Source organism: Mytilus galloprovincialis, chromosome 1 (genome assembly GCF_965363235.1).
Source record: "Mytilus galloprovincialis chromosome 1, xbMytGall1.hap1.1, whole genome shotgun sequence".
Taxonomy (NCBI): domain Eukaryota; kingdom Metazoa; phylum Mollusca; class Bivalvia; order Mytilida; family Mytilidae; genus Mytilus; species Mytilus galloprovincialis.
In genome coordinates, this window is record NC_134838.1 from 129,279,245 (window position 1) to 129,295,098 (window position 15,854).

The 15,854-nt window shown below is 31.2% G+C and overlaps 1 protein-coding gene across 3 annotated transcripts in view; it reads left to right on the top strand.

The window, feature by feature from the left end:
* LOC143059126 (dystrobrevin beta-like) overlaps positions 1 to 15,854 on the top strand; it is a 99,989-nt gene that overhangs the window by 57,695 nt on the left and 26,440 nt on the right. For 2 of the 3 annotated variants that reach the window (XM_076232630.1, XM_076232623.1), the window contains exons 5-12: positions 677 to 762; positions 3,840 to 3,991; positions 4,506 to 4,614; positions 5,116 to 5,282; positions 6,449 to 6,573; positions 7,038 to 7,073; positions 8,437 to 8,541; positions 9,062 to 9,164. In XM_076232630.1, coding sequence (XP_076088745.1) covers positions 677 to 762; positions 3,840 to 3,991; positions 4,506 to 4,614; positions 5,116 to 5,282; positions 6,449 to 6,573; positions 7,038 to 7,073; positions 8,437 to 8,541; positions 9,062 to 9,164 — 883 coding nt within the window. The remainder of the gene's footprint in view (positions 1 to 676; positions 763 to 3,839; positions 3,992 to 4,505; positions 4,615 to 5,115; positions 5,283 to 6,448; positions 6,574 to 7,037; positions 7,074 to 8,436; positions 8,542 to 9,061; positions 9,165 to 15,854) is intronic. The other variant, XM_076232617.1, reaches the window with a different exon arrangement.

Sequence of the window (15,854 nt, forward strand, 5' to 3'; positions counted from 1 at the left end):
CATTTCATAAAAAAGAATATATTTTTATTTATGTTTCAGGGATAATGTATTTGTTAGGTTTGGTGGGAATTAAAAGCATGAAATGCCAATTTTATTTGTATTCTACAAACCAGAAAAATATGGGCTGCTCATCTGTAAACCAATAAATTAAAAAAGCTGTATTCATTATAATAATTACATTGCATGTATATTTCCTTGTAATACATTATTATAATTGTCTAACAAGAATCTAGCATCATTCTGAAATCAACATTCATTTCAAAATGAATTGCAAAAGTCATGATGACACAAGCTTTAACAATTAAGTGCACAGGGAAATAAAAGGAAAAACTTGATAGTAATCGTGTTTTCATGATCCTAGCCAAAAAATGTAAAATAAGTTATGAATGCTTCTTTCCATAGTTTTATAGAGTTTGAAAGCATTGACCGTGCATACATTTTAGAATGAAGCTCTTGAACTGTGCTTCATATAAAATGTACTTCCCTCAACACATTAACATCCCAATTTTAAATAAATAACCGTAGATAATTCTTACCAAAGAGTAATGTATTGAATTCTGACAACAGTAATGGTAAGAGATTAATGATGAAAAGAAAAAGCAGAGGGACAAGGATAATTCATTAGAGGTTGAGAACAAAGTCTTTATATATAAACATGTTTTGTTTTGTATTTCAGTGTTGGAAGAGGAAAGATAAAGGTGTTCTCTCTAAAGGTTGCCTTGTCTCATATGTGTGCTGGAAAACTGGTGGACAAACTCAGATGTAAGAAAATGAAGTTAAGACTTGTTCATCAAACTCATTAAGAAAATATTTCCCTAAATATCACCTCTGAATGCCCCTCACAGTTTTCCTGTGCAGGGTGTCTAAATTTTTTGAATTTTTGTACTTTTTTTGAATTAGAGTACTCAAATGGTTGCTTCAAACATGCATGAAATAAACCAATATGAAATATTAGTTTCTCAACAGATACATTTGACAACACACAAAAGTTATCTAACTTTGAAAGGGTATGGGTAATAAATTCAGAAGGAGGTTTTCTGGATCATGGGTAAACCTTGAACTCTGAAAAAGTAGGGAAATTTAAAAAAAAAAACCAATTGTATGTTAAAAAATTACCACTATGTGCAGATAGAAGATTATGGTGTATCAGTCTATCTGTTACATTTCCATTCTCAATTTTACATTTTTATGAACAAAGAGAAATAACTCAATATTTCCTTTACCTGTTCCTTTGCTTATTAATATTGGAATAATACAATCTTGAATAAATGTAAATAAAAAACAATCTGTACATATACACACAAGGAACAGCCTTCAACACGGAGCCTTGGCTCACACCGAACAGCAAGCTATAAAGGCCACAAAAAGTACTAGTGTAAAACCATTCAAATGGGAAAACCAAGGGTCTTATCTAAATAAAAAGTTTTGTTTTGTATTGTTTTTCATTTCATCTCCATGACTGGCATCTGTGACATAAGTGGCATCAACAATTAGAGTTGGTTGTGGTAAAAGTCTTTTAAGACATCAATAACTTTGTTAAACCATAATGGAATTTTATAAAACTTGGGCAACAGCTTTTTTATGGCCAAAAGACCGTATCCAGTACAAAATTTAAAAATAATTTATGTTCATTTTTCTATATTTTCCAAGTATTTCTGCCATCAATGTCCATGTCAAACCTTTTAAAAATATTATATAAATTTAACAGAAGCTTTTCAATGATCAAAAGACAATATTCAAAGCCAAATGATATTTTTTTTCTCTTATATCTGTATTTTATTTATAAATGGACTTTATGGTTTTAACAGTTAACAAGTATATACAATCAGTGTTACACTAGTCATGTTGGGTCCTATTATAGCAGGCTGGTTAGTGTTGAAAGGCTTTGTATTGAAGGCTGTACTTTGACCTATAACTGTTTACTTTTTATACGACCACAAAAAAAAATTTGCGTCGTATAATACTATCATGTCGTCGTCATCGTAGTCGTCTGAAGTCCCATTTAATTTTGAGACAATAGCTTTAGTTTTAGTGAATGGATCTCTATAAATTTTTACATAAAAGGTTTAATACCACTAAAGTTAGGTTGGGATTGATTTTGGGGGTTATGGCCCCAATAGTTAAGTAATTAGCGGCCAAAAAGGGGGCTCAAAATTAGCATTTTTGCAGTTTTCAAACAATAACTTGTGTTTTAGTGTATGAATCTCTCTGAAATTATTCCACAGGTTTCCATGCCATGAAGGGATTGTTAGTATTGACTTTTGGGGTTTTGGCTCAAAATGTTATAGAATTAGGGGCAAAACAGGGGGAAAACTAGGTTTTTCTGGTCAATGGACAATTAAGACAATTTAAAAGCAGTGTAAGGGAGGTAATTCAAAAACATTTAACATACAATGTTGGTTTTGTTCAGATAAACCTCCCTTACACTTCTTGTAAATTCTATATTAAGGAATGTCAGGTTTTGGACAAATATCAAAAAAGGGGGGTGGTAGTAGTTTTCATTTTTTTTCAAATTTCTCATATTCAAAATTTTTGAAAAGTTTGAAGAAAAAATCTCTAATTGCACAATATTGCGCTATCGATTGGTAAGATCTTGACATTTGTTTTGTGTCAGAAACTCATATTATGTCAAAAGTTTGATCACAATCCAAATTCAGAGCTGTATCAAGCTTGAATGTTGTGTGCATACTTGCCCCAATTGTTCAGGGTTTCGACATCTGCAGTTGTATAAAGGTGCACCCTGCAGAGCACCTGGTTACACATTGTGACTTGAATGGAGAGTCGTCTCATTGGCACTCATACCACATCTTCTTTTTTGTGATTTATGTTTGTTAGACATCAAATTTTTTTCAAACTATAAAGAATTTTATGAGATTTTGTAAGAAAGTTTTTTGTAATAAAGAGATAATTTCTGAAGCAATTTTTTTACTTATTAGTGGAAAGGATTCTCTTATGGCACAAAATGGCCTAAAATATCAACTTTGTCATAAACATCAAAATGGTTACAATTTGGTTTGTAAATGAGTCTCTATCAAAAGTATTAATGCTAAAAAAATCAGTTCATTTCATAAAAGTACATAATATTCTCCAAAGTAGGTCAATTTTGGACATTTTGTCGAAATAAGACTATTTTGTGCAATTTTCAGACCTTAAAGCTTTTGAAACACCTTTGCCCCAACCTATGATCCAACATGTGGGGTAACCAAAAAATTTTAATTTTGATATAGAATTCATCAATATCAAAACTTTTCGGATCATGGATGGCGGCCAATGTTAATTATGCCAAAAACAATTCAAATTATGGAAAATTTTACCGAAATTTACCTTTTATTACAAAAAATGTTTATTTAAGGGATCATAGCTTCATAAATGTAAATTGAAAGTGACAAAAAACTATGTTTTTGTTGTAATAGCACTGTCAAGAGTATTTCAATGTGAAATTTGTAATTTCATGGTCTGATTTAAAAAACATCCAAAATTTAGGGCCAATTTAAACCCTTCGTGAACCTTCTCCTTTGGCAGTTAACATTGGCAGACAGTCTGGGAGGATATATTTTTGACAAGATAAATTATAAACCTTCATGGATATAGGCTTATCTTCAAGATCTTGAAAAAAAAACATTGGATGAACAAAGATTGATTTTTGAAATGTTAATAAATGGACTTACTTTTTACAATCAACATTACATTTTTTAACAGCAGTCCCAGGCAAGACACAGCCTAAACAAGTATTTTAGGGAATTAGGTCTTAGATAGTCACCTATATATGCTTACATCCACCTCATTTGAACTTTAACTGTCCTTGCAAACTGAGTAACAATATAACTCGATTTTTCCAGATGTTTTCACACAGATATCAGATTCAAGCGGTTGCCTGATTCGTAGCAGATTTATTGATTACCTAAAAGATTTGCTTGCCTTACCCACAGCAGTATTTGAAGGGCCTTCATTCGGATACAACGACACTGCCTGTAGAAGCTGTTTTGACAATGTAAATATTTAACACTGTAGAATTGGGAAGGTTCTTTTTAAAGTTGATATAATAATAAGAAGATGGTTTATGACAACCAATGAGACAACTATCCACTAGAAACTAAAGAACAAGAATGTAAACAAATACAGATCACTTTACACCCTTCATCAATGATCAAAACTCATATAGCCTGTAGTAAGCTAGATCACAGTCAACCTTCAACAATGATCAAATCCAAACTCCTGAAGTAAGCTAGATCTCAGTTCACCATTCAACAATAAACAAAACCCTTAAAGCTTGAGCACTGTACACACTTTTAACAATGATCATGAAAATCAAAAACCAAATACCCTGGTGTATGCTAGATCACTATATCCTTCAACAATGATCAAAACCCATATATCCTGTAGAAACCTTGATGACTGTGCTCCATTCCACAATGATCAAAACCCATATATTCTATCCCCTGCCTGTCTCGATCTTTTTTTTAAAATAGGAATGATAAGACTTAAGTTTTCATGTTTGTTTTCAGAGAACACAGATAAATGTAAATGACTTCCTAAATGCATTAATGGCTGACCCAGGCCCACAGTGTCTGATGTGGTTACCGATTCTCAATAAAATGGCTCATGTTGAAAATGGTGAGTTTATATATATATATATATTTTAGAGAATTTCTTATACAAATTTCTAAAATTCACCAATCTTAAATTTGTGTTAGGTGACCTAAAAATGGTTGCAAATGAATCACTTTAAATTCTAATGAAAAAGAGTTACAGGAAGTTTTCAACTTACAATAGTGACAAACTCAAATGTTTGTGGATTAAACTTTAATTAATACTTTATCATACCTGCCAACTGTCACTATTTGTTGGGGATTTCCCCCATGGAGGCTTCCATATAGAAATTTTGAAAGAGCAATTGTGTCCACATTAAATTTATAATGACTATGGGCTTGTAAAAGTAAGAAGAAACCAAAAAAAACCAACAACATTAAAATGTATTTGGAGGCCCCCTTGTAGGATGTGTAAGACTATAAGAGCCATCTTGCCTGTAAAACCCCCATGAGCATTTTGAAAAGTTGGCAGGTATGCTTTATATATATGTCATAATATTATTTTATACCTCTTTATCTTTTTCAGTCTTTCATCCTGTACAGTGTGAAGGTTGTCATAGGGAATCATTCATGGGGTTCAGATATAAATGTCAAAGGTGCTATAATTATCAACTATGCCAAGATTGTTTCTGGAGAGGTCGCACATCGGGTAACCATGGCAATGATCATGAAATGAAAGAATATACTACCTATGTAAGTGATCTTAATAAAACCATTTCTAGAAGGTGTATATAGATAATAAAGCACCTGCCTTCTACTGAATGAATTTAAGGAGATGTGGGTTATATGTTTATGAAAGGTGTAATACCACCAAATCATGGTACGTCACATCCGGTTGTATACGAAAGTAGGTCGAAAAAAAAAAATTCCCTTGTATTTGACAGTTGTAGGTTATTAATCCTACATTTTATTGCAGTAAAAACATTTCTGTGTCATAAACATATGTCTTGGGTATTTCAAAACATCATTATTTTTTATTTGGGATTTCTATAGAAAATTTGTAATCTTGAGGTTACATGGTGACTAAACCTTGTACACAGATAAAATAAGGGGAGAAATTTGATTGGTTAACTTCCAATGATGGTTATTTTCTTATATATGCAATGAAATGTTATGTTAAATTTTTTCTATAGTACTGGACAGGATAAAACTTTACTCATGCCAAGTATTTCTTTATTTGAAACAAAGATAAATTCTGCACATTTTTTTGAAAAGTACAAATTTAACAAAGACTAATAGGGGAAAATCAATGGTGGTATTACACCAAAAAGCTTAAACATTAAACAACATAAAGACATTTACAACAGCATCATATGGTTTACAGCAAGGCAAAACTTTCTGTACAATATGTCATATTTTAGATCTAGAGCAAAAATCTGCCTTTTAGTTCTGTAAGGGACAAAAGCATTATGGTATGGACAATGACAATCACTGACCACTTTCCTGATCTTGGAACTGACACATTTCATTAACATGTGGTTGGTCTAAACTAGGTTTTAGTTCAGGTCAACAAAATTGGAAATTAAGCAAACTGTAATCTAAAGTAATTGAGGGGGCATAAAGTTTCATCATTATCCATCTGTACATCCCTTTGCCCCAAAATTGCTTTCTGTTCTCTAACTAGAGATTGTTTCATCTAAATGTTATGAAAGTTGTGCAAAATGCTAATTACCATAAAACTAAAATCAAGGATATGAATTTGGGTAATGTCACATTTACCAATCTTGAGTTATGTCCCTTGATAACATTATATGCAAACATGGGCATCATCTGTGTGGGATGTACACATTTCTCATTTATTTTACAAACAATTGTATTTTCTTCGATTCATGTATATTTTTTTCCTCCTATACTTACAGAAATCTCCTGCCAAACAGATTGGTCATGCATTGAAGAAATCTTTGAAGTGTGTACCAAAATCTAATGCACATGTTCCACAGTTCCCAAATACACCAGAAAAGAAATTAGATCTGTCTTATATTATGTAAGTGGAGTCGCATCTTATACAGCTGAGAATTGTTTCTATTCAAATATATGAATCAGATTAAGTGGAAGGAAATTAAATGTTAAAGGCTGTGGTGAACAAAAACCATTTACCGGTAGGTTTTGTTAAAAATAAAAAGGTCTTTTCAATGTTAAGACTATGAGTATGAGGTAATGACCCAACACAAGTGTCTCTGCTGCTGATTTACTGTAGCCATCCCTACTATAATAGATATATGATGAAGTTGCCAAGTATTTTCTTCAGCATAACATTCGTTCTTGTCAGAGACTAACTGTAAAAAGTAAAATCACAAAAATACTGATCACTGGGGAAATTCACAATGAAAACTCTGTTATCAAAGACTAACTGTAAATTGGTCTTTAGCTGAGTCAAGTATGAAAGAATTTTTCGAATGGAGTAAAATTGAGCATTAAATAAGTTTAATGTTGATTAATGTATTTCAGTAATCTACCATTTGAAGACATATTGGAGCTGTTAAAGTATGTCTGGAATGTCTGGAATGTCTGATCAGCTATATTACCTACAGTTTGATTGGACATTTTTTGTGTCTTTGTTTCTCAAAAAAATGAATAATCTTTCAACACCGATTGAAACTTGTCACCTTTCTTTTTCCAATAAAATGCTTGATATTTGTCCTATAACAGCTCTGGCAGTTTTTTTTGTCAGTGTATTAATTAATCAAACTGTAGGTAATTTTGTTTACTTTTCTGTAGGATTTCCTTACATACTGCATGATTACACATATGAAAATAAAGACTGATAACTAGTCATCTATTCATGTCAAACAGATAGTTTCATTGTATTCCTGATCTTGGAAAATGTTTAGTCATCAAGTGTATGATACTAACAAAATATGCATGAAGTTATCTCCTCCTGATTCATGGTACTATATAAAAGATTGTTATTAGTGTAGAAATGTTTTTGAAGATGAGTCAGTCAGATGTTGATTGTTTAACTAACAATTTTAGATTGATCTTGTCTCCCTTTGATCTGTTTTTAGAATACATTTGTTATCTCCCCTTGGTCTGTTGTTGGAATACATGTGTTATGCCTCTTTGTTAGGAATGAATATGTCTGCATGAATATTATAACATTAGGAATTAATCAGAATAGAATAACAAGTTTAGCAGTAATGTTTGAGATATCAGGCAGTTTTCATATAATTAAGCTGTATACACTTTGTGTGGCTATCATTTGCCATCTGAAACTTTGTAAAAACAATTTTCAAATTAACTAATTTTGCTTCAATCAGCTTTGGAAAAAAAGAATTTCCACCAATGCAAAATAAAACTATATGAAGGAGAAGAGGTAATAAGACATGTTAGCACACACAAACATATTACCTTTGTATGAGAATTAATTCAATTTTGCTCATAACATATAGGCAATTGATGAAATCAAGAAATATAACTGAATTTAACACTATATACAATGCATTGATGTAATTATCACATCACAAAATGTGCATAACATAACACTGAAGAAAAATCATGATTTTATAGAATTTTATGCAGGTCTTAATACATATTTCTTTGTGGTAACATTGTCAATCACAAAATAGAGAAGCTTACTTATATCTTTTTACATTATCCTTCCAAATATATAGTTGGTGGTTTAATGTGTCTTCACTTTTCAATCCAAAATATATACTTTCAAAAGTTAAGCCACACAAAATCAAGAAGTAGAGGAATTTCACTGTAGGTTTTTTTCTACCGAAACCACGATTACAAAATCAGCAACTTTGCTTAAAAAATAAAAGTTATCGTCATTCTGTTGATTTGACATTTTTAATTATCCTGTTTATTTTTGCAAATTATGTAACAGTTTGTATGTTCTTTGTAGACCACCTACACCAGTCCCTGTGAGGAATGGGTACCACGAATCGTCCATCGTTACTAGTCAGTCCCCTGATGTGTTATCAATAGACAGTGGCAACAGTCCTCAAAGGTACGGAGAAAATAAATCTCGTTATTGCTATTGAAGTATTAAAGTGCATATATATCATCCTAAGAATCAGGAAGTGGTGAAAATAGGACAAACAAAAACATTTACATTCATTTAAGTTCAGAATGAAAAGTGGTGCACAATTTATATGTGTTCCCTATTCCTGTTCTGGAATTTCAAGATATAATTTGGTTGAAATGCCCTAGGGGAGATAACTCTGTTATTGCTCTCAAATTCACCAAAAGTTATTTAGATATTGTTTAAATTACTAGTCACACAGAAATTAGAGATCTATCTTTTTTAACTCTACAAAAACTCATTAAAAGAAATGGTCTAGTGAATTATATTGTTCATTTCTCAAGGAGAGAATTATCAAAAACAATAGGATTTTATTAAGTGAATTAATGATGAATACTCACAGTTTTCATTATGTAGATCCTTCTTTACGAATGTACATGAAAAAGAGTTCACCGAACATTTGGGTATGTTTGTATGTTTGTATTATTATATTTTATTTTTTCAGTCCAAGTAAGCTAACAGAGAGTTTGAATTCTATGTGTATTGATGATGAACATAGACTAATCGCACGGTATGCAGCGAGGCTAGCGGCAGATACAAAAGATGCTGTAAGTACTATTATAATGTTAACTTTTATCTGTCTGACAAAGTTTGGATCAAGAGACAGCAATTCTACATTCAATCAGGATTTTATAAGACATTTATAAACTTATCAGACCTTCATAGAACCTTGAAAAGCTTTGATAGAAGCTACTACATAATCAAGGGATAGCATTAAAGCAAAAGTTTGTAAAAATTTTCTGTATTTCACTGCTTCATAAAATTATATTTTATAAAGTCATCAAAACTTAATAAAATTTGGTAGTGTAACTTACATTTAGGACTATTTTTATACGGCCGTCAAAATTTGAATTTGACGGGCCATATTATGTTATACAAATGTCCGGTGTCCGTCCGTCTGTCCATCCGTCTGTCGGTCCGTCCGTCCGTCTGTCTGTCCGGCGTAAACATGTCGCACCGTAACTTGAGAACGACTTATCCAAATTTCATGAAACTTAATATGGTTGTTTCTTATGATGGTCAAATGATCTGTATACGTTTTGGTGAAAATAAGATTTAAACTTTTTGAGTTACGGCACTTTTTAACTAAAACAGGTGTGTGTTTTTTTCACCTGTCGCACTGTATCTCAAAAACGATTCTTGATTATGGCTTAAAACTTTAAACACTTCTTAGTTATATTAATCTTAATATCTGTATACTTTTTGGTGATGATTCAAAATTTCATTTTTGAGTTATTGAGTATTTTGTAAAAAAGGGGGAGGGGATTTTTACATGTCGCGCCATATCTCAAAAACGATTTATGATTATTGCATAAAACTTTACACATGTCTTTGTTATATTAATCTAAAGATCTGTATACTTTTTGGTGATGACTCAAAATTTCATTTTTGAGTTATTAGTATTTTGTAAAAAAGGAGGAGGGTTTTTTTACATGTTGTGCCGTATCTCAAAAACGATATATGATTATTGCTTAAAACTTTACACACTTCTTTGTTATATTAATCTAAAGATCTGTATACTTTTTGGTGATGATTCAAAATTTTTTTTTTTAGTTATTGAGTATTTTGTAAATAAAAACATGTCCCGCCGTGTCTCAAAAACAATATATGGTTATTGCTTTAAACTTTCTCAGAAACTATTTATGATTATTGCATAAGACCTCCACACAAGACGTTGGGTGTATCATGCACTCATGTCGCAGCTGTTTATTGATAATGTAAAATGTCAGTTTGTGTCTCAGCCATCTTTGATTAATTGATCATATTTACATGTATCCATCCATAACAAGAACGAAAAGATAGTCATGAACTGAAGAATACTATTAATTCATATAATTATATAGTGATAGACCAAATTAGTCATGAACTGAAGAATACTATTAATTCATATAATTATATAGTGATAGACCAAATTAGTCATGAACTGAAGAATACTATTAATTCATATAATTATATAGTGATAGACCAAATTAGTCATGAACTGAAGAATACTATTATATTCTTAAACGACGCCGAGAAGTTTTATATTGTAAATAATAATTAAATACTTTTGTTGTATAATTTTACCATTTATGTTTAATATTTAATATGTACATATACATATTCTTTTAAGTGATTATCGTCTCTCATAAATCTGTACAGATTGGCTTATGTATACAAAATGTATCTTTTATAAATGTATTGTGTAATTTTATACATAAGGTGAGACGTAAATAAAATATTGAATTGAATTGAATTGATTATAATTATATAGTGATAGACCAAATTAGTCATGAACTGAAGAATACTATTAATTCATATAATTATATAGTGATAGACCAAATTAGTCATGAACTGAAGAATACTATTAATTCATATAATTATATAGTGATAGACCAAATTAGTCATGAACTGTAGAATACTATTAATTCATATAATTATATAGTGATAGACCAAATTAGTCATGAACTGAAGAATACTATTAATTCATATAATTATATAGTGATAGACCAAATTAGTCATGAACTGAAGAATACTATTAATTCATATAATTATATAGTGATAGACCAAATTAGTCATGAACTGAAGAATACTATTAATTCATATAATTATATAGTGATAGACCAAATTAGTCATGAACTGTAGAATACTATTAATTCATATAATTATATAGTGATAGACCAAATTAGTCATGAACTGAAGAATACTATTAATTCATATAATTATATAGTGATAGACCAAATTAGTCATGAACTGAAGAATACTATTAATTCATATAATTATATAGTGATAGACCAAATTAGTCATGAACTGAAGAATACTATTAATTCATATAATTATATAGTGATAGACCAAATTCAATGTATTACAGTGCATACACATTTATCTACACCAAACCATTTGTCCAGTTCACTTTTTTTACAATGGGATTTCCAAAGGAAGAATCAGTTATTGATTAGGGGATACACTTTTGGCATCTGGGTGGATGGCTGCCAAACAGTGTCTATGTATTTACTTATGAACTGTTCAACCAAAACTTTTCAAATTTTGATATGGTGTTACGGATGATAAAATTGAGGTCAAGTGTAATTTTGATGATTTCCAGTTTCACTGTTCAGGAGTTATGGTGGTTTCAGTTGTATCTATGCTTTAACTTACTAACAGTTCAACCAAAGCTTTTCAAATTTTTAACATGTTGTTACTGATGACATAATGGAGGCCACGTTTGAAATTGACAATTTTCGCAATTTAACCGTTCAGGAGTTGTGGTTAATGAAAGATTGGAAAATGATGTTTCTAGTCTTGTCTTGAATTACAAAATAAAACACAGAAAATGATTAGAATGATTAGAATTATTAAAGTACATTTAGACTACACATGACTACACATTCACAATAAGTAACCTGATTATAAACAATGTTATTAACAAAACCTAAAGTTATTTTGGGTGCCACTGTGACCTGGAGAAATTACAGAATTTTTATAGTCCTAGGTCTAAGGGAGACAACTCTGATAGATTTTATTACATAGATTTAGATATTTTTTCTTCTTCAATTTTTTTCAAACGATAATGATATTTTCTATGATATTCTTTTGTTCTTCAAAAAGGGAGTGCAATAAATAAGTTAAGTTTGAAGAAACAAATAAATCTTAAGATGAAAGAATCCAAAAATATTTCATTTCATCAGATAACCTTGAATTCGTTTTGAATTTGTTGTTACTGGTGAAAAAATGGAGGTCTTGTTTGGTATTGTTTACTTTGCTGGTCAGGAGTTATGGTCCTTGTGATCTTGTAAAATGTCAGGACACAAACAAATGTTATAAAATCCAGTTACTGTCACTCTGATCGCCTCTAGTTTTATTAAAAAATAGGAAAAGCATCCTGTCTGAAAGATATTTCTAATTTTATCTCCCTTGAAATATTTTAAGGTTTCCTAGTTATTTTCTGACCTCATTTTTTGAGAAGTAAATTATACTCTGAATAATTGAAATGAAGTAAACTGTTGAATTGTATAATATAATGAGTATTAACTGCTGACTTTAACAAATAATTAGGGTAGTGTAAATATTGATATTATGTGAAATGGCCATATGTCCCATCATTATATGTCAGCTAGATCTAGTAACACAGAAAACGTGTTATCAGTTTTACAATCTCACTCATATTGCACTGTTAAAAAGATTAACATTGTAATTTGCTTTAGTTGTAATAATGATTAAATGGCAACAAATTGGAGGGGGAATGTAGTTCTCTTGGCTTCCATGCTTGTTATTCTGATTGATTATGAAAAAGAAGATGTGGTATGATTACAAATGAGACAATACACAAGTGACTAATTGACACAGAAATTAACAACTAAAGGTAATTGTACCGCCTTCAACAATGAGCAAAGCCCATACTGTATTGCAAAAATGGGGATGTTATAAAATCCTATTTGACAGTACATATACTATTAAATATTACAGTTATTCTATCTGATTGGCGTTAGAACTTGTTTATAGTTGTATTGAAAGCAGAATATGCAACTGTGTGTATGTTTATCAAATATATTCTGCAACCCAACATTTTTGAAAATTAAGAATTAGTTAAAATTAAACCTGTGAGATATTTTTACAGATATAATCTCCTGTTAATCAGCTTCTATGATAAGCTATCAATTATATTACATTGACAGTTTAAAGTTCTTTTTTGCTGTCTGTGTCAGTTCTTATACAGGCAATAAGGAAAATGCAGACAATACAAACATTTTAAATATCAAATTTTTAGAACTTTCTTCAATAGACAAAAAAACATTAAAATATCAAAAGTTATTTGAATTATGGGGATGTTATTAAATCAGATTTGACAGTACATTTAAATATTACAGTAATTCTATCTTATTGATGTAAGCTTGTGTTAAAAGTTATTCTGAGAGCAGAATATGCAATTAAGTTCATGTTTATAAATTCTGCAATAGAAAATGTATGACTGGTTTTTGTTGAGCAATCAGTTTTATTGATGAAATAATCTTCTATGATAAACCTAGTATAAGATCGACAGAACAAGAAGGAAAGAAAATAACTAGTATGGTTAATTATCTCCATGTCTTAGTATAATAGTCGTACATTTATACTGTTTAATAAAAATCCTTCGGTGAAATGTTTATTTTAAAATTTATCATTTATTCATTTTTTAATATAATGTAAAATCTTTTATCAACTTCAATTTAAAAAAAAGCAGTCTGAATTAAATCAAACCTCTCAGCACTCCCGTTTCTGATATGTCGTGTGACGCTACATAAGAATCAGGAGCACTGAGAGATTTGATGCGACATATCAGAAACAGGAGCGCTGAAAGGTTTGATGCGACATATCAGAAACAGGAGCGCTGAGAGGTTTGATGTGACATATCAGAAACAGGAGCGCTGAAAGGTTTGATGTGACATATCAGAAACAGGAGCCCTGAAAGGTTTGATGTGACATATCAGAAACAGGAGCGCTGAGAGGTTTGATGTGACATATCAGAAACAGGAGCGCTGAGAGGTTTGATGTGACATATCAGAAACAGGAGCGCTGAGAGGTTTGATGTGACATATCAGAAACAGGAGCGCTGAAAGGTTTGATGTGACATATCAGAAACAGGAGCCCTGAAAGGTTTGATGTGACATATCAGAAACAGGAGCGCTGAGAGGTTTGATGTGACATATCAGAAACAGGAGCGCTGAGAGGTTTGATGCGACATATCAGAAACAGGAGCGCTGAGAGGTTTGATGTGACATATCAGAAACAGGAGCACTGAGAGATTTGATGCGACATATCAGAAACAGGAGCGCTGAAAGGTTTGATGCGACATATCAGAAACAGGAGCGCTGAGAGGTTTGATGTGACATATCAGAAACAGGAGCGCTGAAAGGTTTGATGTGACATATCAGAAACAGGAGCCCTTAAAGGTTTGATGTGACATATCAGAAACAGGAGCGCTGAGAGGTTTGATGTGACATATCAGAAACAGGAGCGCTGAGAGGTTTGATGTGACATATCAGAAACAGGAGCGCTGAGAGGTTTGATGTGACATATCAGAAACAGGAGCGCTGAAAGGTTTGATGTGACATATCAGAAACAGGAGCCCTGAAAGGTTTGATGTGACATATCAGAAACAGGAGCGCTGAGAGGTTTGATGTGACATATCAGAAACAGGAGCGCTGAGAGGTTTGATGCGACATATCAGAAACAGGATGAAAGGATTGATTTCAATCAGACCGAAAAGATCATGTACTAAAGCTAATGTTGTGTCCATAAAACCTCTTGATATAACTTGAAATTTGTTAATCCTTGATTCAACTCTAAATCAATGTAGATAGATATAAGAAGATGTATATAATTTGGTTCAAAGTTGTCCTAATTTAGTTATGGTACAATGCACTGTTGTTTATTCTTCCAAACCAGTTATGTCTAATTTAAACAGCTCTTCTATGAAGTGTTTAAAACAAGACTACTATAGTATAAAGTAGAAATCTCAGTGAGGTCTTTATCTAGAATAGATAAAGAATTCCCTTGTAGAAACTTTAATATTAAAAGGAAGATAAGAGTCAGGAAACAAGAAAAAAAACGTGAAAATGAAACCTCATGAACAGGTTTGGACGGTTGCAAATTAGAATCTCCATGGAAATGAACTATTTTACAGTATTCTAGTTGTTTGGGTTGTAAGTGTCTTTGTGTTACTATTTTAATTATTCATAATGTTAAAGAAAGGTTACCGAAACTAGAATATATATATCATATGGGGGATAACAATATTATAGATAATCTGTTAAAAAAGACATTACTTTTTTTTAACAAGGATTTTCTGTAGTAAGTACACATTAAATGGGTATCCTTTTTATGACAGACATTTGGAATATGTCAGTTGTCAAGAAGTTAAAGCATAGATGGAATTATTGATTTCTTTTATTATTGCTACTTAATGTAAGTCTCTCTGATTGGATTTTAATTGTCTAGACAAAAGATATACAAACATAATTGTTTTATAGACATAAAGTCATGATAAAATCTGTCTGTAATCCCTGGAGAATTGGTCTATATTGTCATCACAATGACAGATTGGAATTTAAATTTAAAATAAATGGTTACTGTTGAGAATCCTATTTAACTGAAGAAATATATCTTTTGATAATGAATTATTCAGAGTTATTTAAGAATTGGTATTGATGAGTTACATAAACTATACAACCACTGCCATCACAATTACAGACAATTTATATGCATGATTCCATCCTGTT